Genomic DNA, 25,138 nt, shown 5'->3' with positions numbered 1-25,138 from the left:
CACACTGCCTCAGTAATGTTGAGGTCCGGGCTCAGGGGAGGCCGACCCATGCCCGATGCTGTTCCATTGTGTGTTTTTCTATCCAGGTTTGCTTTTACTGCACTGGCAGTGTGTTTGGGATCATTGTCATGCTGAATAATGCAACTGCTGCCAATCAGAGGTTTTCCAGATGGTATTTCATGGTGGATCAAAATCTGATGGCACTTCGCTGTGCTCAAAAATACCACTGGCTGAAATGCAGCCCAAACCATGACAGATCAGCTGAGGGTCCAGATGCATCTCTCAGGTCCTGTATCAGGTCTTTGCTGGATGTTTTTCCTGTTTCAGATACTGTTCACCTGCTGGAGATAGGGTTTGTTCTAGGCCTGATGCTTCTGCTTTGACCTCCAGTTTTTTCAGCCATGCTGAGATCTGCTTTCAGCTAATAACTCTTTGGGAATCACCTTGTTGGTACCAAAATATTTTGGTATTTGTCATAGATTCATCTAAAGAAATGGGAATAAATGTGTTTTTATGACATGCTGTTAGTAACAAAGTGCCTGAAGATGCAATTTAAAACTGGTTCTTTGCTAAGCTGTCTGTTACGTGTAGACACAACACTGAGTCATCCCTTGAGATAGAAACCTTTTTATGTTTGAATGATTCATAGATCAGCATTAAGTGGCTTAACTGACAAAAGGTACAAGGACTGCAGTGAAAATGAGGAAAAGCAGCCAGTGTCTAACGAAGAACCCTCAGAAAGCTGGAGAACTGCTGCTCAGAAGAAAGTCTCACTACCAGCACGTCCCCAAATGAACACGAGGCTGGCCTGGTGTAATAAAACTACAGCAAAGTTATCAGCTCTTGACAACTGTAAAGTTTTTCATGATGAAAACGACATGTGGGTGCTGCTTCATCACATACTCAGACACTAAATGGTTGGCTGTTTATATTTTCCAGTAAACACATTTGGTTTTATGCCCATTTTTCCCACCAAATATTAGTCTGATTTAACCATGTGTGCGACTCCTAAGCTGAGCTTGGTAACCAGCGGTAATGTTAGCTGACAACGACACAGTGTCTAAAAATGGACACAACTGTGTAAAACAAACAAAACTTTAGCCAAACTCATGCTTCATTGTCATGTTCCTTTGTGTCTTGAGCCTTAAGTTTGTTTCATTTCCTGTTTATCTACATGTATTTAAGGGTTTGTTTTGTATTGCTGTTATTTTTACAGCCTTCCTGCTTGTCTAATTCTGTAAGTGTGATAGGCTTTTGTCTCTGTGTAGTCAGTCACTTCCTGTTTTATTTTGGTAGATTTTTTTCTTTTACAATTTTTGTTATGCTTGATTACTTTCAGCTGTTTCTACTCTGCATTTTTATATTACATTCTGTATTCATGGACTCCTAAAAATCAGACTACAATAAATAGCTGGCTTTTTGTTTGCACTCTTCCTCTCGGCCACATCCATGGCATCCATTAACACTGACTCACAAAAAAAAAAAAACACACAAAGATGAACAATAAAACTGTTTTATTAATAATAATCTTTTTTTTTGCACCACAATAAAATTTAACAAAGGCTCACTAGAAAAGTGTCAACTTCTGTGGTCTGTACAGTAGATACAGTACATTGTAAAACTGGCTGCGGCGTGGCACATCAGCGCATTTAATACCCAAACCCATCCAAAAATGGTATTATTCAAACACTTTGCACATTATTTACAGATAAAATCATAAAACCCAGCTGGCAAACATCACAGAAATACAGCGCATCTTCACGCTATCAGATGCTAACCTCTGGCTGCAAAGACCCCCCCCAAAAAAAGCTAAATAGCTAATGAGTGTTTAGGCTAGCTGAGCATTGAGCTAGTGAGATAGCCAAAATATGGTTGTTTTAAAAAAAAAACAAAAAAAAAACTGAATGCTACCGAGAGGTTATTTAAATCAAACTTCATGAGCATGACTGCAGCCAGTGACAATATTTTAAATAAAATTTTAAACAATGTATGACCAACCTAATCGCTTTCCCGCTCACTTCCTCTTTGCCTTCTGTTGTACTTCCTGCCTACCTGCATGTCTGTCTGAGCAGCTAGCTCTGAGCTAGCTTTGAAAAGGAATGCACTTTGGTAGATTCAACCAAATGCCCTGGGTGTTAGTCACAACATTGACAGCGGCAATAATCATAATAACTGAGCGATCTGAGGTACCAACATGAAAAAAAGAACACTTTAAAACCACATTAATGCTAATGCTAATGGCTCGCACGTACACCCACTGTGCGGAGCTCGATGCTAGCAGGTAAAACTCGCTGTTTGCTACTAGCATTCATTTAGCAGTAGGCTAGTGTTAGCATCACTGCAGAGAAAACAAACATCAGTGCAGCAGCTAGCAGCCGCGTGCTAGCAGTTGAACGGCTAGTGTTAGCTGAGCCCTATCGTCAGCAGGTGTTGCCGGTCTGTACCGTGGCGACACGTGGCGACAGTTGGCTGATATGTGTCTGTACATTGTGCAGCCATGTTATACCCCCCCAAACATCTCAACACACACACACACACACAGAGACACACACCTGTGGCTATCCGTGCGGAGCAGTTTAAAGCTACTGTGGCTGGTGAGTTGGCACGCAGCAGAGAGCATTACAGGGAAAGTGGATACAAGCACTGAAACTGGCACATGTATTCTTCTATGTCCAACCTATGGCCCCCAGGTGTGCCCCACCTGTCACCCAACATCTGGGATGAGCTCCCATGAGCTGGATAAGAAAGCAAAGGAACCTTCATCCACTGAACACCTGGAATTTGCCTAAATGGATGTGAATAAATTGGCACAGGGCAGAGTCCTGCTGTCATCAGACCACCAAAGCAACATGCAACACATGTCACCGCAACCAACGGAGGGAGTTCTTAGCTATAAATCTGACTTACAGTCGAAAGCCTTAAAAAACAAAAGTAAAACCTCTGAAATTTATCCAGTGGTTGAAATTCTACAAAACAGCTGCTTACTCGGATGGAAACGATAGCCAAACTGGAAATTTTGGTGCTTGTATCCACTTTTGAGACTGTTTCAGCTTTCTGCTGCACTACTGTTGGCTCTGTAAACTGTGCTTGCATCTCCGCTGGACTGGAAAACCAGAACTATCCAAGGGTCTAATTTCAGATCAGGGATTTAGAGGTCATAGGTCATACAGGTTGGCGTGGTGTCTTTGGGATTTAAAGAAATAAACCAGGAGTTGATCAGCATCCAGACTCTGGCCAGTAAAGCTCACCATGCTGCTGTGAGTGGCACCGAAGGATACTGAAGGACTTCCTGGGAGGTTCTGTTGTTAATTTTTGTGACTAACACTATGACATCACCACTGAAAATGTGTGTGTGTGTGTGTGTGTGTGTTGGGTGGGTGGGTGTGGCATGGCGATGAGATACTGAAGGCACACAGTTACGACTCTCTGCACTTCATCTCACTAAAAAAAACAAAAACAAAAAACAACCAGTCAAATCCTCAGAACAAACAAAAACATCAGAGAGGACCCCCCCCCTCTTCCTCCTTATCCTTTTCCTCGAGGAGGGGGGCGGAGCTTCCCCTGAGATGGGCGGAGCAGGTAGTGTCTGTGTTTTTACATTAACAGTTCCTTCTGAGTGTCGCGGCATCATCGTCCGCTTCCTGCGTGCTACATTACATCACCAGGCCGACGCCGCTCACAGCCAGCCTTCCTCCACCTCCTCTTCATCATTATCATCTTCATCATCACCCGCCTCCGAATTTTTAGAGTGCGTTCAGATACAGCTGTGTGTGTGTGTGTGTGTAAATGTGTGTATTTGAGGGAACAAGCCTTAAGAAAACCTTGATATCTCTCTCACACACACACACGCGGTACTACATACAATAAACACATACACGCACTCGTGCACACACACACACACACATTCAAGTTTACAGTATGAACTGCACATAATATGTAGATTAGATTAATAAATATTAACGTGTAGCAAATAAATAAAAAGCATCTCCTATCCCACCCCGTCTGATAAATTTATCAAGACTGAACTTCGATCAGCATATTAGCAGATTTACTCCAATGCAATCAATAATATAAATAAATCGGCATCATTTGAGCCCAGTCGCAGCAGGAAGTGGCAATGAAATTTCTTCATGCCAGAAAGAGCTGTAAGTGCACCTGAGGGTGCCTTGCAGCTCACTGCAGATTACAGGTTACCCTTTAATGTGTTTACCACACCCTGCATACCTCAGCAGGCAGCATGGTAGTCGCTTCAATCGCTGACCTCAGAGCTGGACTCACCCACCACCCAGTGCTGCTATGAGCAGCTGAACATCACTGACGTTAATGCTAGATGCTTCCTGTATGGAAGCCCTCTGTTTGCTCCATTTTTAAGATGGTGCGTTCACGACGCATCGTTCTCCAGCCTCAGAAAACCACGACATGGAAGGACCTCCCTATGGTTAGAGGAAAATTTATGGAGAAGCTAAAGAAATAAGCATAAAGCTGCTTACAGCCATCTTTGGAGAAACATCTTCAGCTGCTCCTGAGGATTTGTGTAGAAGTTGGTTTTATCTTTAGATAAACTTTTTTGTCCTCTGGGCTTATATGAAAGGTACTTTCTGCTGCATGAAGTTCAATCATCACCTTTTAATTTTCTGTACAATAAAAATTATTAAATACTATTTAAAATGGCTATTAAAAACATTTTTACTGTCTTTCATTCACACTTTGGTTTCCAACATTTAATTTATTTTTTTTAATTCATGCACTTTGAGTTTATTTATAACATGTCTATTAACTCCCATCTCCTCTGTGATAAACCCTCTTTAACCCCCCCTCGGTGATCAGGTTTGGTTCATTACAAAGAACAAACTGGTGCTCGTGAAATTCAAACAAATATTCATCTTTTCAGGCATTTTTTCTCCATCAAAAACACTAAAATACAGAAATTAAAAACACGTCATTCTGTCTGTGCTTCGTAAGGCTGGGAAGTGGAGAGCTAACGAGCTATGGCTAAAAACAGGCTAAGGCTAGCCACCAGACTGCCAGAAAAGGCAAACGTGGAACCAGCTATAGCTAGCTGACTGATTAAAAGTTTGCTAGGCTAACTGCTAGCCAGTTAAACAGTAAATAGCTAGCAATAGGACAGCTAAGCACAAATGTAGCTGTCTAACAACTAACCAGTGCCAGCTAACAGTTAGCCAGCTGACAGGCACTATGCTAGCATGGTAAAACAGGCTAGCTACACTGTAAAACAAAAGCTAGCTAACAAAGTTAGCCAGCTAGCAAGGAGGTGGTTGAGTTGGGGTTTTAACAAATGCCCACCAGTGTCCCCCACACTGAAATTCAACTAACTTTTTCACTGTGATATGAAACAAAGACTAGAAAGCTAATCACTGCACAGCTATAGCTTTAGTATTAAAAGGATATATCGAACTGAACTATCAGTTAACCTCCTTCGTAAGGCCTACGCTGTGTTTGGATATAACCTTGTAAGACTGAAGTTGTTAAATTGATTAATCAAACCAGCTAAAAAGATTCTGTGCTAAAAACACTTTTAGAAAAAGCTTTGTTCCCTCCGTCAGCACCATGTTGTTGATGTGTTTGAGAGTCTGGAGCTACAGAGTGGTGTGTTGTGTTCTGATTGTCTGAGCAGCGCCATGGTCAGCTCAAAAAAAAGTGTGGTCACTTTGAGTCTCGCTGCTCAAAATGTAAACAGACTGAGAATTTGAGGCGTTCCTGAACGCAACCCAGTTTATCAAATCAGGTTTCCTGCGGCGGCCTGGCCGCTCCGCATGTTTCCACGCCGAGTTTCTGCGACTATTTGTTCTGAACGCACCCCAACAACGCTGAAAAACCAAACGCTCGTCAAATTTGACGAAACCAGTTTTATTCAGTTCTAGCTGGTTTGTCCCACTGCAGCGAGCGGGGTGCATTCACTCTCAGCTAACCAGCTTGGGCAGCACCGTCCTCGGCTGGATGTTTCCGTTGGCGTCTGTGATCGCTGCCAAGTTAGTCCTGGTTTTGGAGGAGGAGGATGTTGTGGTCGAGGAGGTGGTGGCGAGCTTGGAGATGGAGGTGATGGCGCCATCGGTGGTGGTCGTGCCACGTTTGGATGACGAGGTCTTTTCCCCTGTGGTGGTTCCTGTGGGAGGCTTTGGAAGCCGCCTCCTCAGCCACGGGTGGCGTAGTGCCTGACTGGGTGTCATCCTGAGCGTCGGGTCCCACTCTAGACACTGTCTGAGGAAGTCCACGAATGCCGGGTCATCGCAGCCCTTCAGTGCTGCGCTCCAGTCCTTGCTGCCCGGGGGGCCGCGCACTTTCCCCCGCCGTGAGCGCCCGCCGTTTAGCACTGTGCTGCCGTCAGGCAGCGTGGTCACGGTGCAGTACCGCGGGTAGCCTTTGGATGACACAAAGTTCTTCGCTCTCTTGGAGCCGTCAAGGAGCTTCTGACTGGGCATACCCAGTAGTTCGATGATGCAGGCAAGCTGGTCAGCTTCATCTTCGCCCGGCAGCAAGGGGTAACCGGTCAGCAGCTCAGCAAGGATGCAGCCCAGAGACCACATATCGATGGGCATCCCATACCTGGAGCCTGGAAGACAGGAGAGAGGGTCACCATCAAATCCAATCTGTGTTATTATTGGCTGGCCGGTCAACCAGGAAGTACTCTGAACCGCACTAACCTGCACGACAGGTGCTAAATATACAAAGTGTTACTGAAAGCAGTCATGTTCAGAAAGTCGAAAGACTGTTTCCTGGAACAAATCACTTTGAGGAGGAATGTCAATGTTTCCTGATACACCAACACAATTATTCTGCATATCTATTATTGATCTGCAAAGACTTTTTTGTTGTAAAGTCTGGTTACCATGAATTTCTGGACAACTTCTACTATAACAGTGTGTTTCAGTCTGTGGACCGAACCAGTGAACACTGAGCTTAATGATGCTCATCTGTAAACATGAGCACTTTAAGGAGCATTTAAAGGAAGAATGACAAGTTTTTATTTTGCAAATCATCTTTAAAGTGAGGAGAAAATGCACTGCTGTCAGAGCAACCAGCACAAACACAAAGAGACTCAAAGCTGTCGCTGCTCTCGGTTTTATCTGTGACAAATGTAGCTGTGAGTTATTTTCAGGGCTGAAAGCCAGAAGGAGAAGCTCATTAGTTTGAGAGTATGCTCTGATTATGGAGGACCAAAACAGCCAAAAAAAAACATTAAACGCAACACAACAAAAACACTTGCAGCCATTAACTTATAAAATTTGAAACAATACACTGAATAAAAATTCACATTTAATGTTCTTTGGTATTATTCAAATTAATTTTATTTATATAGCACAAACTCAACAACAGTCACCCCAAGGTGCTTTATGTTGTAAGGTAAAGACCCTACAGTAATAGAGAGAAAACTCGTGCTCCCTTTTTTTTTCCTATTTACTTTTCCATTATATCACCCTATATTAATCCTCTTTGGACCCCCCCCCCCCCCCCCCCCCCCCCCCCCACAAAAAAACAAACAAACAACTATTTTGTTAATTTTTCTTTCTAAATTGCTAAAAATGTATGACGAATGAATTATATATAAGATAAATTATATTTTTAGTATTATTTGTACATTTCGTGGCATTTTATTCCTTTATTGAATAATTTATACTTTTTCAAATTTTTATTTTTTTTATTCTTGCACTTTTTGTCCTCCACACCTGAATGGGACAAGCTGCCCTCAGTCTTTCTTACCCAGAATAACCTCCGGCGCCCTGTAGAACCTGGACTGGATGTAGGTGTAAACCCTCTGATGCTCATAGCAGCTGGAACCAAAATCTATGACCTGAGGAGACAAGAGAGAAGCTGTTTGAAGGCTCTGTGAAGTGAAGAAAGGAGCTTCCTTCGGTCACAGCTATCTGACCTTGATGCCGCTGCGTCCCTGCTGCTTGAGTAAAATGTTCTCGGGCTTGAGGTCGCAATGAATGATGCGGTTCTTGTGCAGCGCATCGAGACACTGAAGGATGGAGTGGGCAAACTTCCTGACCAGCGGGAGGCTGAAGCCCTGGAACTTGTTCTTCTTGATGAGCTCATACAGGTTCATGCTGAGCAGCTCGAAGGTCATGCAGATGTGGTTTCGGAAGGTGAAGTTCTCCAGCATGTGGATGACGTTCATGGTTGAGTCCTTGTCCTGCTTCTTCAGGTGCTCCAGGATGCGAATCTCCTCTGCTGCCTGACGGTGGAAGCGCTTCTCGTTCCGGACCATTTTCAGAGCCACGTGGGTCTGAGTCTTGTGGTCGAAGGCCTTCACCACCTGCAGGAGGAAGAGGAGACACAAAACAGTGTCACTGATCTAAAAATGTCTGCAAAGAAAATAAACAAGACCACAGATCAATCAAAATATTCAAAACAAAAACTAAAAACCAATCAGCCTAAAAAAATATGAGAATAAAAACTAAAAGGCTAAAAATTACCACAAAGAAGTTAAAACAAGTCAGCACAGAGACTAAAAAGAAAGAAAAAGGCTGAGGTGTGGGTGCTCGTACCTGTCCAAAGCTGCCTTTGCCGATGACCTTCAGGACTTCGTAGCGGTAGGCGATCTGGTCATGCGGTACGTGGATGTAGGACCCCTGATCATCGTCATAGCCGCCGTTGTTGGCTCCACCGAGGACCCCCGATCTCTTCTTAGCACTCGGGCCAATGAAATACACTGAGGAGAAAGTTCGTGATTGATCAACTATCAGTGATTCATTGATGCCAATGCGCCTGACTTCTAATCAATCAAAACAACCATCTGGAGGAGTGATTAGGGACGCTCACCCTCGGGGTAGTTGAACACCTCGTGGTGCTCAAACGAAGACATTTTGGACACAAACTGCTTCATGGCCTGCTCCGGGGACATGGGGCTGGGCTTCGGCTTGCTGTCCGTCGACTTGTTGGAGGCGGCGCTGCTCTGGCGGCAGTGGTGGGGGGGCTCTGACGCAGAGGTCTGTCGGTCCGGCAGCGGCAGGCCCGATCGGGAGGAGCTGAACGGAGCCAGGCCGTTGGGCTGGGAGGTCAGGACCGGGCGCTTGTTGGTGTTCTCCTCGTAGAGCTGAGTGACGTGGACCTGCGACTGCGACGACAGCTGGACGGCGTCCGACATGGCGACTTTAGGGCCTCCCTGGAGGAAAACGGACACAAATATTGGCTGAAAATAAGAGCGAGTCCTGTGGAAGCCCAGAGGACCACAGGGTAATATATGGCACTTATCACAGCTAAAAATCACAAAGTGCTTCACAATAAAAGACAAAAAAATAAAAGTATAACAATATAAAGCAATAGAATGCAGCATAAAGAACAAGTTAATTCAAAGCTCGTCTGTATAAACATGTCTTCAGCTGCTTAAAAAAAAGAGTCAGTGGGGTCTGTGCAGCGCAAAGACGGTGGAAGAGAAATCCACGAAATCCACGAAATCCACAACCTTGGTGCCCGATCCGATATATTTATTAGCGGTAACTAGCAGGTATCCATGTGTGCAGTTTGAGGATGCAGGTGGTTAATCAAGATTAACAGCTGATCACTGTGTGGCCACTCCTGGCTTTAAAGAAGGAAAAAAAAGGTCAAAATGTTTACATCGCTCTAAAACGTCGTTTAGTTCATCAAGTTTTGGGACTTCATTTTGTTCCTTTTAATGACTCGTTTCTGTTGCATGTCATCTAAATATGGACGTGGATGTGTGCTCACAGAAAAACGTGGATAATTAACACCCACAAATGAGTGAATAGGACAGGAAGTATTCCCGGGAAGATGAACTGTGTCAGTGAAACGATCCCCCCGTGATTAACAGGCAGCGCCGTCTCCGTCTCTTTGTCCCTTTGTTTCCCGCTCACTGAGTCACTCCCTGTTGCTGTGGTGACCAGCACACCTGGGTCCTTTCAGATAACAGAGGTGCATTCGATTTCACACACACACACACACACACACACACACACACACACACACACACACACACACACACACACACACGGCAGAGCAGCTTGGTTCAAAGACCCGCCGCTTCAAACACAAACACAGCGAGTGTGTGTTCTTGTAATCGTGCACTGAGGGGACACGGTGGCAGAAAAATAAGGATGAAAATCAGGAGAAGAAACACACACACACACACACACACACACAGGAGGCCTGTGTGCGCGCTGTCAGCAGCTACACTGATACATAAGAACATGTCATGTGGCTCTGTTGACTCCTCCCTCACCTGACTACACCTTTCCTCAATCAGCCTAACGATGCTTCTCCCCTCCTCTGAATATTGTCATTATTATGTAATGTGCAGATTATTCTCGTGCCAGCCGTCACTAATTCAGTCGATTTAACATACATTAAAAAAAGCAAAGAACTGGATTTTTCCCACATCTTTAAACAGGTTTTGATAAACAAACTGGGGGAAGAAAGAAAATCTAATGAAACGATGAGTTTATTATTCAAACTGATTTCATTTTTGGGCACTTATTTTGAAGAATAAAATGTACATTAATTTCAGTGGTTACTGCCTGTGTAGAATCAGATTTGATTAAAAACACAAAAATTAGCTGAATTTGCACCAACATAAAATTTTATTTCTTCTTTATTATGTTGCTCTCATTAAACACCTGTTTTATATTTGCATCAATTGAGCTTTTGATTAATTGTGTTCATTTCTGCTGTCCACGTTTTGTGTTTTACCTTATTGTGTTATTTATCATATTTCATAGAGCCGTTTCCTGTTTGTTAGGAAACAGTAATTTCACAGTTTTATATCCAACTTTTTATTGTTGCACTGACGCAGTGATGAAGACACCACGGCCTCCTCAGCTGTTTGTGACACTGAAAGAGGAAGACTTCCTGTACGCTGACTGCATACTAAAACGGGTTTTCCACACCTAGTTTCAGTTTAGTTACCTCTAATAACATTATGGCCTTAATTGCCTGAGATGTTTGGCATCACTCTGCTGGTTAACGCTCACTATAGAGTGACCAAAGCAGCTTTTACAGGTGCTGCACACCTTTGCTGACCAAAGGTGGCCGTTTACTGGAGCGTGTTGAGAACCGGTGACTGTAAACTGGATGTAGGTGTGGACGTGAGACCGATGAAGCCCTCCGAGTGCAGAAAATAAAGAGTTGTCCAAAGTGTGGCTCGTAATGTAAAAGCATTTTGAGAGGTCAATAAAAACACTTCAACTACTGTAAATTATATTAAGCTGTAAAATCAGTTTCAGCCAATGAACATCTACTCTGACTGAACATGTGACTGTTTCCAAGTGATAAGAAGCTTCTGACATGCTGATGTTAAAATTTGATAAAAGATTCAGCTGACAGAAAACGTCGTTAACGTGCACAGAAGTGGCTATAAAACAAACGACGCACCGTGTGTGTCCTTTGCACCAGCCTATAAACCAATCAGCTGTTTAAAGCATCTTGGAGCAGGAGGCTATTATTAGCCATGTGGCTACAGCAGGCTGTTGCACAGACGTGCTGCTTCTCTGAGCTAACGGCACGCTAACGGCGGCCTCTGAAACCAGCACACGGTTTTCACCGGATTATCCCTGCCAGAAAACAACGAGCCGAAACTCAGAGCTCCAGAAACTGAATGAATCTAAATGATCACACTGCGCGAAGCTGCTGACCTGAACATCTGCTGCTGAGGACTATCAGAATAAAAGCATGGACCGGGGACACACTAGCAGACCTTTACTGAATGTTTGTATTTAAACTGTCATCATCATCGTCATCATCTCCAACTCCATTTTTTTCTTGGACTCCAGTGAAGCAAAGGAATCCTAATTTATTTCAAATGGACGCCGGTGCAGGTCATTGACTCGCTTTAATCTCCTGATTGGCAGCCCCCTACAAACAGAAGGTCTGATGCATGCATGTCTACATGCAGTCTGCAGTTTTAAAGAGTCCCAAATTCGATCAGGAGCCATTTGAACAGGAATTAGTTCCGATGCTTCAGTTTGATATTCCCTGTGTGCTGTTCAAATTTGTGTTATTGTGGACAAAATGCCAAAGAAGTAAAAATAACAAATGAAGCAGCAGATACCGTCAGAGGATTATGGTTATTGTTGCGAAGTGGCGGCAGGGCGACGGGCGACGTAGTCTGAGAGCCGCTGTGACCGGGAGAGTACACCGGCTCGCCCGTTTTGCCTGAAAGAGAGAGAGAGAGAGAGGATGAATTTCAGGGAGTTTCTGTGACTATAACTTTATAACTTTCATACTGACATGTAAAAAACAGAATCTGCTGAGACTGGAAACAGAGAAGATGATGACAAGATTGAATTAATTTTGGTGTTTGAGCATAAAGCCTGACAAAGAGGACAAGATGGACTGTTTGAGTCTGAATTACGGAGCCCTTTAAGCCACAGATACAAAGCTTGAGGAGTTACACAACTTCACTACAGCGAAACTGAAAACTCTGCTGACAACAACAGTCTGAGGGGACGGGGTGCCCAGTGTGCCATCGAACAAGATACGAATTCACTCCGTGGTGGAGGAATGGAAACACCTCCAATTATTCCAGCAGCACTGGAGCTGGAATTATCAGATCAATATCTAATTGTCCAGATACAGCTGCAAATGTAAAGATCTGCTGCTTCACGTCAAAGGAAACTGAATATCTTCAGCTCACACGCTGTTCTGGACACTAACATTTATTTTATTTGTAAATCTGACTGCTTGGTGCTCTGCAGAATTATCTGTTATTATTATATATATGTGATTCCGTAAAATGCCAGAAAAATGAGACAAATGCTAAATTTACATCATATAAATACAGTTGTGTTCAACCAGTCGCTCAAAAATCCTGCTCCAACTTTCAGAAAGTTGATCAGCACCAACAGCCCGAGATCATCGGTTTAGTGACGTACGACTTCAGCCGTGAACCAGTTCCACCCGTGACCTCCAGCTTTATCGGCTCCATCAGTGTCATCGCGTCTCTCCATCTGCTGCACATCACAAAAACACTCTGCACACCTGACTCGCACACACACCTTTCACCTACTTAGACGTCTCACTGTAACAGTGGCAGCAGAGGTGGGAAAAGTACACACATTCTGTACTGAAGTAGGATTACACAAAGTTGGTGTACTTCAGTTTGTTTTGCAGTCCATCCCTTTACATCTAACCTCTCTTCTTCCTCTCCTCTGCCTGCATCTCTGAGTGAACTTCTCTCTTTTTTCTCTCCCTGGAAATACAGCAGCTCTTCTTTTAGCTCGCAGACACACTGCGTAACAAACTGCACACACTTTGTGTGTTTGCTGATATTTGTTGAGCATTTAAAAACGTTTCATTCAAAATTACCTGCCACACGTTACTCCTTTTATCCTCGCTAGCTAAGATGCTGAAGTACCGCGAGCACAACTTACAGACATCTGCCCTCGGTCCGGCGCCCCCATTAGCCCTGATTACAGCGCTATAAACGATACATTAATTTAATCTGTTTGTATGCAATAAGCCCCGGGGGTGGAGGACACGCCAGTACGATGATGTGTTAGTGTTCCTTCATTTCGGCTCAGACCTTTGATGTTTGAAGGCGAAGTGACCGGAAATAAAAACTTCTCTCAGAGGTTAAACCTAAAGTAACGAGTCTGCTTGAAAATGTGTATTTGTGTAAAAATGTAGGGAGTAAAAGTAAAAAGTAGCCAGAAAAATAAATACTCACGTAAAGTACAGATACCTGAAAAATCTACTCAAGTACGGTAACTGAGTATTTGTACTTCGTTACTTCCCACCTCTGAGCATATGTAAAAAAATTGTAGCACAAAAAGTAAGAAAACGTGTGTTTGGTGGATTATTTCTCTGACGTAACGATGCTTCTTGGCGGAGCCACATTTGTAAGGAAAATGCTTTTGTGGGTCAAGCAGCAGAGTTGAGTGTGTTGAAAATCTGAACGAAGCCACTGAAGAAGCACTGCAGTAGATTGTGAAGAAAGCTTTGTGGATTAATCTGTATTTGAGTCTTCTTACAATCTCTAAAGGAACAGTTAAAAGGAGGAAAACACACACACACTCATCTGCCACTTAACTTGGTACACCTGTTCAACTGCTGTCTAATCAGCCAATCACACGGCAGCAGCTCAAAGCATTTAGGCATGCAGGCATGGTCAAGGCAGCCTGCCGAAGTTCAAACAGGAAGGCAGCAGCAACATAAATAACCACTTGTTACAACTAAGGTGTGCAGAAGAGCACCTCTGAATGCCTGAAGCAGATGGGCTATAGCAGCAGAAGACCACACCAGGGGCCACACCTGTCAGCTAAGAACAGGAAACAGGCTGCAGTTCACACAGGTTCACCTAAACTGGACAATGAAAAACTGATCTGATGACTTTCAATTACTGCCACACTTTGGAACCCTTAGTATCAGCTGAGCATCATTTAAAGGCCACATCCTTCCTGAGCACTGCTGCTGACCACGTCCATCCCTTTATGTCTACAGTGCACCCATCTTCCTGTCACAAAGCTCAGATCATCTCAAACTGGTTTCTTGAACATGACACTCAGACGGCCTCCACAGTCAGCAGATCTCAGTCCAGCAGAGCTCCTCTGGGATGTGGTGGAGCAGGAAACTCATCACAGATGCAGCTGGCAAATCTGCAGCATCTCTGCGATCCGTCATATATCAACATGAACCAAAAATCACTGACGAATGTTTCCAGCACCTTGTTGCATCTGTGCCATGAAGAGTGAAGGCAGCTCTGAAGGCAAAACATTCACCCTGGTACCAGCAAGTGTACCTAATAAAGTGGCTGGTGAATGTGTTTTAGTATAAGAAACAGCTGCACAAACTGTTTTTTTTTGTAACTTAATGCTTATTTGCATATTTGAAAACAATCCTGACTGACACATTGCTCAGTTACTTGTTACAAAGTACCTGCAAAATAAATATTTCTAGAGGAGAACATTATGAATGAGAGAGTATTTGCCACCTTCTGGATTTCCTCCTGATTTCTGTATTTGTCACACTTACATGTTTCAAATCAAACAAATTTTCACATCAGACAAAGATAACCTGAGTAAATGCAAAATGCAGTTTTAAAAATGATTTCATTTATTAAGGGAACAGAGCTGCTCAAACCTGGGCACAAGGCAACGACCCCGTGTGAAAGCGTCATTGCCCCTGAACCTGATAACTGGTTGTGCCGGCCTTGGCAGCAACAACTGCGATCAAGTGTTTGTGATAACTGGCAGCGACTCTTTCACATCACTGTGGAGGATTTCTGGCCCACTCTTCTCTGCAGAACTGCTGTAATTCAGCCACACTGGAGGGTTTTCCAGCATGAACGGCCTGTTTGAGGTCACACCAAAGCATCTCAAACCTTCCACAAAGTTCAGCTTCTGTCTCGTCAGTCCACAGAATATTTTCCTAAAAGTCTCGGGGATCATCCAGATGTTTGTTGGCAGATGTGAGACGAGCCTTTGTGTTCCTGTTGGTCAGCAGTGGTTTTCTCCTTGGAGCTCTCCCATGGAGACCGTCTTTGCCTGGCCTCTTCAATGAACTCTGACCTTAACTGAGCCAAGCGAGGCCTGCAGGTCTTTAGATGCTGTTCTGGGTTCTTCTGTCACCTCCTGGATGACTCCTCAATGCGCTCTTGGAGTAACTTTGGTAGCTGGCTGCTCCTGGGAAGGTTCCCACTGTTCCAAGTTTTTGTGGATGATGGTTCTCACTGTGGTTCTCTGGAGTCCCAAAGCCTTAGAAAAGACAGGCTGACAGATGTCAGAGACTTCGTTTCTCAGCTGGTTCTTTAAATCGTGGTGCGATGTGTTGCTTTTTGAGATCTTTGACCCTGCTTCACTTTGTCAGACAGCTTCTGTTTCAGGGATTTCTGGATCGAGCAGGTCTGCAGCAATCAGGTCTGAATGTGGCAGCGAACCTGAACTCAGCTTTACCAAAAAATGTGATTCATTACAGTTAATTCATGATTTAACGAGGGGGGGGGGTGATTACTCTTTCACACAGGGCAGGTAGGTTTGGATGGGTTTTTACTTTAATAAATGAAATCATCATTGAAACTATTTTGTATTTTATTTGGTTATTTTTGTCTAAATATTACAATTTGATGATTTGAAACAAGTCAAATGCACAAAAAAACTAAGAAATACTTTTTCACAGCAGTGTATGTACACACAGACACAGACACGCGCACACACACGTGCCAAAAATAGAAGCAGTGCAGTGTGTACAGTACGATGCAAACAAAGCATAATAAAGCTTGCAGTGGCTGAAAGCTGCGTACTCCAAAGCACAGGAGGACGGTCAGCAGCTGCAGACTGGTAGCTAACTGCCTCAAATAGCCCTGAGCTGCCTGACCCAGGCCGCAGCGATCCTGTTCGGTCTGGAGTCGGTCCTGCAGATTGACTCAGTCTAAGGAGGATCAGGGTTTTAATATAGCCTCGTAATCTCCAACACAGAGCCTACCTCTCCGTCTCCCTCTCTGCAGCTTCACCGTCTTTAATAGCAACATGACGACAGCAACGCCACACACAGGGCAGAAGTCGGAGGTCACAATGCATGAGCGTGTTAACTGTAGAGCCAGGAGTTTAACAGCCGCTGGGTGATAAACAGCGCTGCACTTTGAACGACTTCCCTCTTATCGGCTCCCGCCCCCATCAGAGGGTTCACGGCCCGACTCTGAGCGGCGTGAAAAGGAGAAGCAGCGAGCAGCTGAGAGCTAAACAGCAGCTTCTGAGGGAGCAAAGCAGACACTTTCACATCACTTTCAAAGGGGAACCAGTCAAACAAACAAGTGCTGTCACAACATTACCACATTCAACCACGCAACTCATTCCCGAACACCCGGAAAACTACATGTTTGAACGCAGAGACGTTTTTAGGAGCTTTAGTCTGAATTTGTTTTGGAGAAATGCTTCCAGTCTGACTGTGTTGGGAATCACAAGAGTTCACAGGGAAAAGGTGGATGATGTTTCTCTCTGCTGACGGAGCTGCTCCGGGTGTTCACGCGAACTGTGAGCACCAAAGAAAACCAGAAAACCACAAAGAGAAGTTCAGGTCGGCTCGTCTCACCTCCACACAGCCGATCAGCGCTCGAAGCTGGTGTTTGGCTTCAGACGCCTGCGGCAGAGGCGGAGGTGGAGGGGGACTCGGGGGTCTGTCAGTATATTTGTGCTGCTGTGGCTGAATAAAGTCACAGAGGCTCTTAAAGAAAGCTTCTAGGGAAGAAACACTTTGAAAACCTTTGGAGCAAAGTCAGCCAACGTTCAGTGTTTCAGGTTTCACGTGTACAGTTAGTTTAAATAAGAGCCCAAAAGCATCTGGGTCTCTGTGCTGGCCTGTGTGTACCCTGTGGTACCCGGGACAGGATCCAATACTCCAGCCCTCCCCACAACCCTGACAGGATAAGTGGGAGAAAATGGATGGATGTTCAGTAAGGTACTCCAGACTCACTGTATTAAGTCTGTGTGGACCTCTCATGCCTGTGAGCTTATCCACCCTCCATAAAATGTCCATATTTTCTGCAATAACTGAATCAATCGCTGGTAAAGCCGAGGGCCAGATCATTGAAATGTTTTCTGAATGGCTGGAAATGAAATCTGGCTCGTCTTGGAAACAATAAACGGATAACGAAGAGTTTGGACGAATGAAGGCGAGCGGCAGCGCGGGCCGCCGTCCGGCAGCCTCCTGTGTCGGTGCAGACAGATGGTCCGTGCTGCTGCGCTCCACCTCTAATCTCAGCCTAATCCTGCTAATGAGGATGACTCGGAGAGCGAGGCAAAACCGCACCGGCGAGTGCGCGGCCATGCGCCACAGGACGCCGAACAACTGCGTGACAAAGCAGTATTACTTCGAACTGTCGCAGTAATACTGCTAATGAGGGCTGGAAAACACTGCATCTCTGCAGTCCTGCCGATGACTCCAAGCATCGCAATACCATCCAACACCGAGGAGGTGATCCACACACAACGACAAACACACAAAAAGGCCTTTAACCAATCAGAGGACAGAGGAGTTGACTGCATTTCTGAAATATTTGGTCCTTCAAACTCTCTCTGTGGAAAGATTTTTAGCTTCTCGCTGAATAAAAGTCACAGTGGGAAAATAAAAGGACACTTTTTCCTGTCTGATCACATTTTATGGGCTAAAATTTTAATGTGCTAGCCAGAAATATACTTATCAGATTCATAGATTTAAAAAAAGGTAAGTCATTGCAAAAAGAGATGCAACTACACACTGTCTGCAGACTGGGACTGCTCTGTTTGGCAGCAGCACATTGGCCTAACAGGGAAAGATCCCTGGTTCGAGCCCAGGTCCCTCTGGGGTTGTGTCAGGAAGGGCATCCAGAGGAAAAATCTCCCAAATTCACCGTGGGCGTGCGCTGGCCCCTCGAGAGTAAGGGAACAGCTTAATGTAGCGTAGGCTCTCTTGGGAGCAACGTCCTGCCATCCAGCTCTCTGATTGGTTACCTGTTGTGAGTAAAACCAATCAGCCCGCAGCACAAACATCACACGGCCACACTGCTCTGATGCTGTCGCTCCTGTTACTGTTGTTGGCGGCTATATTTAATAATATTTAGGTCCATCGTGTTGACAGCTTTAGCCATAATTCTGCATTTTCTTCTTATTTTAATTTCTTTTATTATCAAGTTCTTGTTTTCATTCACGTCAGTTTCAGCTGGTCTCCAGGCTCATTTATTTAGATTTATTTTATTTTATTAACTGGGTGACGTTCAGAGCAGATTTCATACAAACTGAACTTCCTGGAGCTGATCGACATTCATGTAAACAGTGAAGCCTCAGCAGGCTGCCTTTAATATCTGTTATCATCCTCTGATTACTAATAATCTGTATATTAGTCAGCCCAGAAAAGGCCACATCAGTCCCTCCCTAATCTAATAATCACAGCTCTTACTTAACAGCTGAAGGAACCTTAAAAGTTCTTCCTTTATTCAGAAAATAAAATTATCAGCCAATAAACGCATTAAAAAGCTGAGCCTTAATCTGAGCTCAGGCTCTAATTCAGACCATGCAGCGTCCTGCTGGCCTCTCAGCCCTTCATCAGCCCCGCAGGGCCTCCACGCCTGCGCTCGACAACAACACAGAGCTGTGCAGCGCACACTGATAATGTGACACACAGCCTCCCTCGCTGGAGCAGCAGCAGCAGCAGCGCTCTGAATGCGAACTCGACACCGAGCTGGAAATGCCAGAGCGCCGGCGAGCACGCCCGGCATGCTGCTCGACCGGTCGAGTGGGAAAGTCAGCGCTGTGAGGCTCAGCGGGGTCACGGATCCAGCAGAGGAGCTGGATCTGTGAAAGAGGGGAAAGCGACCCACAAAGTTCACAGAGGGACCTGGAAGTTATGGCGTTTTCACCCGCAGCACGCTGACATTTTCCCTCTGTCCCTCACAGGCTACTGTAGATGACTCACTGACATTTATTTGAACTTCTACACTATTCCCTACTTCTAACACTGTAAAAATAGTACGTGAAGCATCATAAAAATAACAAAAAATTCATGTGTGTGAGAGACTCGCATAGCTGGGTGTTAATTGCATCCAAATCCAGCACGACGTACAGCTGTGAAGTCGAAGCAAATGATCTAAAGTGACGTGCTCAGTCCGGGTCGAGGCTGCTGATTGGCCGTTAGGCCGGGCTCGGGGTGGGTAACCCTCTAATGTAGGGGTGTCAGGCATGCAGCCTGGGAGCCAAAACCAGCCACAGGGTCCAACTGGGCCTACTGGGTGGCTCTGCATTCATCAGTTTCATTTATTGGTGTTTTTGCTTATGTGGTGAGCTAACATTACTGCACAGGAGGGCAAAAACAAGCGCTTCAATCACGAAGATCTAAACTAACTCGTACTGTTGTGTCACAGAAATGCCACGTGTGAAGGTTTTGTGAGTTTCCACTGAGCCCCACAAACTGTATTCATTCAAAGTTGACTTTTACAGAGAGACGGGTCAAAGGAGAGCGGGACTGAAGTATTCACCGTCTGCTCAGACGGCAGGTATCTGCTCCATCTGCCTTTCTGTGTTTAGTTATGGAAAATAGATGCTGCTGGCATCCTTGTTTACTCAGCGATCATCGCTCTTCAGGCTGCCTCACCTTTCCAACTTTCCCTTTAGCATCACATTTTTACACATTTTAAGTGTTAGACTTTTAAACCTGATTTCTGAGTAAAGTTAACAAAAATATGAAGCTTTTTTTAATGGATTTGAGATCAAGACTGTGATTATATACATGTGGTTTTCATATCCCAGCAGCCGCTGAAATGAATGTCATGTCCGTCTCTCCGTTAATTTAATTTAGGTGCTTCACAGGAACCTCCCAGAATCGGAGACGGCTGCAGAGCTTCCTGTTGGAAGGACTTTGGTCACGTTCAGAAAATGAAAATAACCCAAAATATTGTTTAAAAGAAAAAACAGGTTTTAAGCTCTGTTAAGAAAATGCTTAAATTATTAATAGAAGACAAAAAAAAGCTTAGTGGAAGCAAACATCTGCAGGGAGCACGGATACACGGAGCTCCCATTTGCTCATTTTTCCCAGCAGTCACTTGGAGAACTGCAACAAACAAAATTCCCAGAGTCCCAAATGAATTCCTGTCTCATGTTGATGGAGACTGAGAACGTCCCATCCGTGACTCAGGAGCAACAAAGCCACCTTCCTTACATTCACTCACTTAACAGTAAATGACTGGTGAAAACGTGCATTCATTTGCATTTTCTCTAAACTTTCTCCAAGTTAAAAGTGCCACCCTGGTCTCCTAATCTCTGAGCCATAATCATTTTCCAACCTAAACAAATAGTTTTATGGCCTAAATGTAACCAAGTCGCTCTTAATTAAAATAATAAAATTTATCCTGCTGTGCGAGTCGAACTGCGGTCGCAGGTTTGAGCAGCAAACTGCAGCCCTTCCTCAAACCTCCAAACGTGGTCTCTTTGCTACTTAAACGTGGAAAACAGTCACTTTACAACACAACTGATGAAACGTCAGGCTCGGGTAAATGAAAGGAAGGAAGGGAAAACTGTGTCCCAGGAAATAAAGAGAAATGGGAAAATCCATGTTAAGAAACGGGAATTAAACGTGACTGTTTCAGCAGCTGTCTTGAAAGCGTGTCGTACGCTGAAATGGAAAAATCAGCCTGATGACATTCAAACTTTCCCATTTCAGAGTCACTGTTAATTAGCAGCAGCTGGTAAAAACCTGCATCAGTGAGGTTAGCGATGATCGGCACTGCCTGTAAACAAGCAGCGTGATGTTTTGAAGAGAGAAACTCGGTCAATGTGGCTTCTCTGATAACCAGGCACCATCTGCTTTGACAGATTACGGGAGTCAAACTCCACCCTTATCGCCAAAGCACCTTTTAAATCCCGTGTGCTGCTGCAGAGCCAGTTTGACCGACATTTGTCGCCACGCAGCATCAACATTATGACATCAGCCCCGTGCTCGTTGGTGTACAGCGAGAAACCGGGACACGGATCTGGAAACGGAGCGTGAAGCGGCACAAACTGTGGGCACACGGCCTGCAGCAGGAAACAGACTCTGATTGGAGCTGCTAACGAACCAATTATAGAGCAGGTGGTTAGACAGAGATGGAGACGAGCGGGGGAAGCAAATCTGAGTTTAAATGACAAAAACATGGTTATGATCATGAGGTAAATACTGAGTAATTATATTCTGTACCAGTCACACAAAGCTGGCTTTGAGTGAACAGAGACCAAATAACAGGAATAGTATCAGAGCTAGCTTACATATGTGGCTGCCTGCCTGTGTTTACATCACTGTAACCGAATACAGAGATGTGCCATCGAACTGAACTGCAATGTCTAAGTTGCTAAAGATAGCGTGACACATTGCAAAGCATACACTTCATGTTACTACACATAATGCCCTTACATTATCATGTTTATGCTGCTGTAGGCAGAACAGCCTGACGTACAGGCTGCTGGATATTTGAGGCCTAAAAAGGTCAAACTGCCTGTTATTGTTTCCTAAACACACGATATTATTAAATGTCTTTACTGTAGAATTAAAGCCAAGATAAATTATTCAATATTGAAACTAATAAAAAAAAAAACATTAAGTGACAACAGTTGGCTGCTTATCTAAAAACAAATATAAGGCATTCATTTACATTTTATTTGAGCTCCAACAGGATAAACCTAGATAATATTTTTACATTAACTCCTGAAAAAGAGAAATACTCGTTTCTCGTAGTACAAAACGTACCTCAGCCATCAAAGATGCCATGAGTGTATTCAGTACGTCACAGCCACACTCAGTCAGTTTACACTAACAATAATGCAAAGGGTCATCTTCCCCTGCCATTACTGCGGGTGTTCCACAGGGATCCATTCCTGGACCTTTTCTGTTCACCATAAACACAACCAATATTATCTCTGCCACACAGAACTGTACTTTTTTAAAAATTCAGATTACACCATCTTATACGCCACCAACTTTTCCCTTAATCTGGCCGCCTGCTTTGATCCATTTCAGAAATCTATCAATCATAAACCGGCTCTGAACTCGCCTAAGACGAAATGAACGCTGCTCACGAGCTCAGCTGACTGTATCCAACCTGTGGTTCATATTCAAACTCTTCATGAAACTCCTGATTGTTACAAACACTTTGGACTGGCTGGATATTAGACGCTCTGTTTAGGTCCATCTTCAGAGAAAATAAAAAACTGAAATGGGATTTTCCTGTTTCTTTCCCACTAGTGCTCTAATCTTTGTACAATACACAGTGTTGTCTGTGCTTGATTATGTTGAATGCTGTGGTCCAGTCACAGGACATTTTAAATTCCCTCTTAGTAGAAAAACCTGATTTAAAACAACTACAAAAAACTATGAAGGTTATATTTTTGTGTCTGCAACTACTTGTGCAGATGTTTTTCTTTCCTAATTAGTGAGCAGGTATAATGTGTCTTTGTAATATGTGCATGCAAGTCTACTCTTAAATATGTCTTAAACATGTACACCTTAGCAGCATATTACAGATGATATAAAAGGCTAAAGATGTATTTGCAATTTATGAATTTGTACCATTAATTGTGAAATTTCCCAGTTTGAAGTTTATTTTTCAAATATTCCAACACCACATGAATGCCAATTAAGCCAGTAAAGAAGTGCCAAAAACTGCAGTTGCTTTAACGGCCACTCGAGGCTCCAAACGTGAGTCAGTCCCCACAAACTCCCAGGTTAAAATGTCCAGTTTTACAGCAGAGTCGGGCGGGGAAGATGCGTGTGTCCCGAACGGCTGGGAGCGATAGCTGGAGGCTGCTGCCTGTCGGCGGGTGAAATCGGTCACAAAGAGGGTGCTGCACCAAAAACCTCCTTGTGATTGTTAAGGGTTTATAGCAAGTTGTACAAAAGACACCGGCTTGTCTACAAACACTTGCCAACTACTTGCTGAGGGGTAGTGAAACCTTCAAAGTAAAAGATGTGCATTGCTGTTGCAGCCAAAACATTTCAAAAGGCAACTTTTACTTTGAAGGTGAACAGTCTCTGTTTACAGTTTGCGTCACTTTTTCAAGTTTCACTACTGCTTGGAAAGTAGTTGCCAAGTATTTGCAGACAGGTCGCAAACTACATGCAACCGTGGCAATCACAAGGAGGTTTATAGCAACCAGTCGAGCAGTACTTATTTTTCCCTCGTGGCAGGCGTGACCGTGGCCTTATTCACTTGATTCTACGCTGTCACCTTGATTGTCACACGTTTAGAACGGCAGATAAGTTAAGTAACTTGGTTAGTGGTCACATGTCTGCAAATCTCAATAAACACAACATAACAATGCACGTTTTCCAAAATCAAAAGGATCCTGGATATCAGCTTGCATGTGTTTTCACCACTTTATCTTGCAGCAAACCAAGCTCGCTAACAACTTTCTAGGTTAACCCAACATCCGGACTTACAAAACCCATAATGGCCAAAGCTCCGGCTTCAAACCAGCAGACCACAAACCAATGGGAGGCCACATCCAGCATTTACACAGAGCCCATAAATACACCAGCCCAAATGAGCTCAACCAAAGGTGTTAACTGCTAATAAAGCTCCAAAATAACCACTACGGCCAACCTTCAGGCTTCAAAATAACAGTACAAACCAATGGATGGATGCACCCTCTGTTCATATTAATAATTAATAACGTGTTTTCCATTGTTGCTGAGGTACTGATAATAATCAATAACAACATTTAGTACCATGGTTATACACCAATCAGCCTCTTCAGGAAAATGACAGCTGTCTCTGACCACTGTAACATTTGTTTAAATTATGATTTTTAAAAAACCCTAACAACAACCCTCAAACCTCTGGAGACCGATTAAATCTCCCTTTAAAGGTTCAAACAGAGACACCAGGAGAGCATGGAGAGCCTCCAGGCTAGCACAAAGCCACTGAAGCCTTTTTATATGAATATAAAGGCAGAAAATCAGCTGTAACTCCCTCACAGGCGCAGCACGCGGCTGCGAGGCTTCCTAAATAAGATGCTAGGAAGTGACAGGAGGGGGAAAAGGCTGCTTTTTGTATGGGGCAAACAACTGACCTCTGACCGAAGCTTTATTTCTGTCTGTGGAGCTGGAGGCCAAGAATTACCTAGCAACCGAAAACACACAAAACACACACACGCACACACACACACACACACACACACACAAAACCAGCAGCAAACCGCAAACCTAAGATCACACACAGGATCACACCAGGAAAGCCAGAGGACACCGGGCAGCAGCTCGGTGACAAAGACGGCTCGGAAAGGCTTCACGGAGGAGGAACCGAGCAGGGAGACGCTGGGAAAGCTGCGGCTGTCACGTCTCATCTGTTCGCTAAAAATAACCTGACGGCCGCTTCCTGTCCCCCCGCTCTCCGCGCTGCTGACTCCCAGCTTTTCACAGTTAATTTAATGAGCAGAGAGCGAAAAAGGCGAGCCCGGAGGACTGCTTCTGCTGGGGCCACTTAGCTAGCACCGCTCCCAGCCGTCCCCGCACTGTTTCCCTCCGTTTCTGGCTCACTGCGTGAGCAGCAAACACAGCCGAATAAACAACGGCGCGTCTCCGCAGCTGCGGCCGGGCTCAGGTGCCCTTCTGCCCGCTACAGAAGATATGCTCACCCGTCGGAAGGACCGAGGTTCCGGGCTTCTTGGTTAACATGGCGGCCGATCCTCTCCTCTGGACCCAACTGTGCAGGACGCCTCCTCTTCCTCCA

The 25,138-nt window shown here is 44.4% G+C and overlaps 1 protein-coding gene across 2 annotated transcripts; it reads right to left on the bottom strand.

Annotated features, from left to right (window-relative positions):
- Positions 1-1,543: 1,543 nt before the first annotated feature.
- On the bottom strand, positions 1,544-25,138 carry dyrk2 (dual-specificity tyrosine-(Y)-phosphorylation regulated kinase 2). 2 transcript variants are annotated; one of them, XM_030719850.1, is made up of 7 exons: positions 25,044-25,133; positions 12,026-12,129; positions 8,785-9,127; positions 8,511-8,674; positions 7,889-8,278; positions 7,720-7,810; positions 1,544-6,571 (listed from the first exon to the last, which is right to left on the bottom strand). In XM_030719850.1, the coding sequence occupies exons 1-7, from the start codon at positions 25,081-25,083 to the stop codon at positions 5,922-5,924; spliced, it is 1,782 nt and encodes a 593-aa protein (XP_030575710.1). In that variant the 5' UTR covers positions 25,084-25,133; the 3' UTR covers positions 1,544-5,921. The 2 variants fall into 2 exon arrangements, with proteins under 2 accessions (XP_030575710.1, XP_030575712.1); XM_030719852.1 differs by lacking the exon at positions 12,026-12,129 and having other exon boundaries at positions 25,044-25,138.

The sequence above is a fragment of the Archocentrus centrarchus genome, chromosome 23 (genome assembly GCF_007364275.1).
Source record: "Archocentrus centrarchus isolate MPI-CPG fArcCen1 chromosome 23, fArcCen1, whole genome shotgun sequence".
Classification (NCBI taxonomy): Eukaryota; Metazoa; Chordata; class Actinopteri; order Cichliformes; family Cichlidae; genus Archocentrus; species Archocentrus centrarchus.
This window is presented reverse-complemented; position numbering and strand designations above follow the sequence as displayed.

Bases quoted from the DNA above. Each gene is read 5' to 3' on its own strand.
- dyrk2 (XM_030719850.1), bottom strand. From the start codon at position 25,083: ATGTTAACCAAGAAGCCCGGAACCTCGGTCCTTCCGACGG. The intron at 8,279-8,510 runs GTACGAGCACCC...TTCCTCCTGCAG, and splicing joins GCAAAGGCAGCTTTGGACAG to GTGGTGAAGGCCTTCGACCA. The intron at 7,811-7,888 runs GTCAGATAGCTG...TTGTCTCCTCAG, and splicing joins AGGGACGCAGCGGCATCAAG to GTCATAGATTTTGGTTCCAG.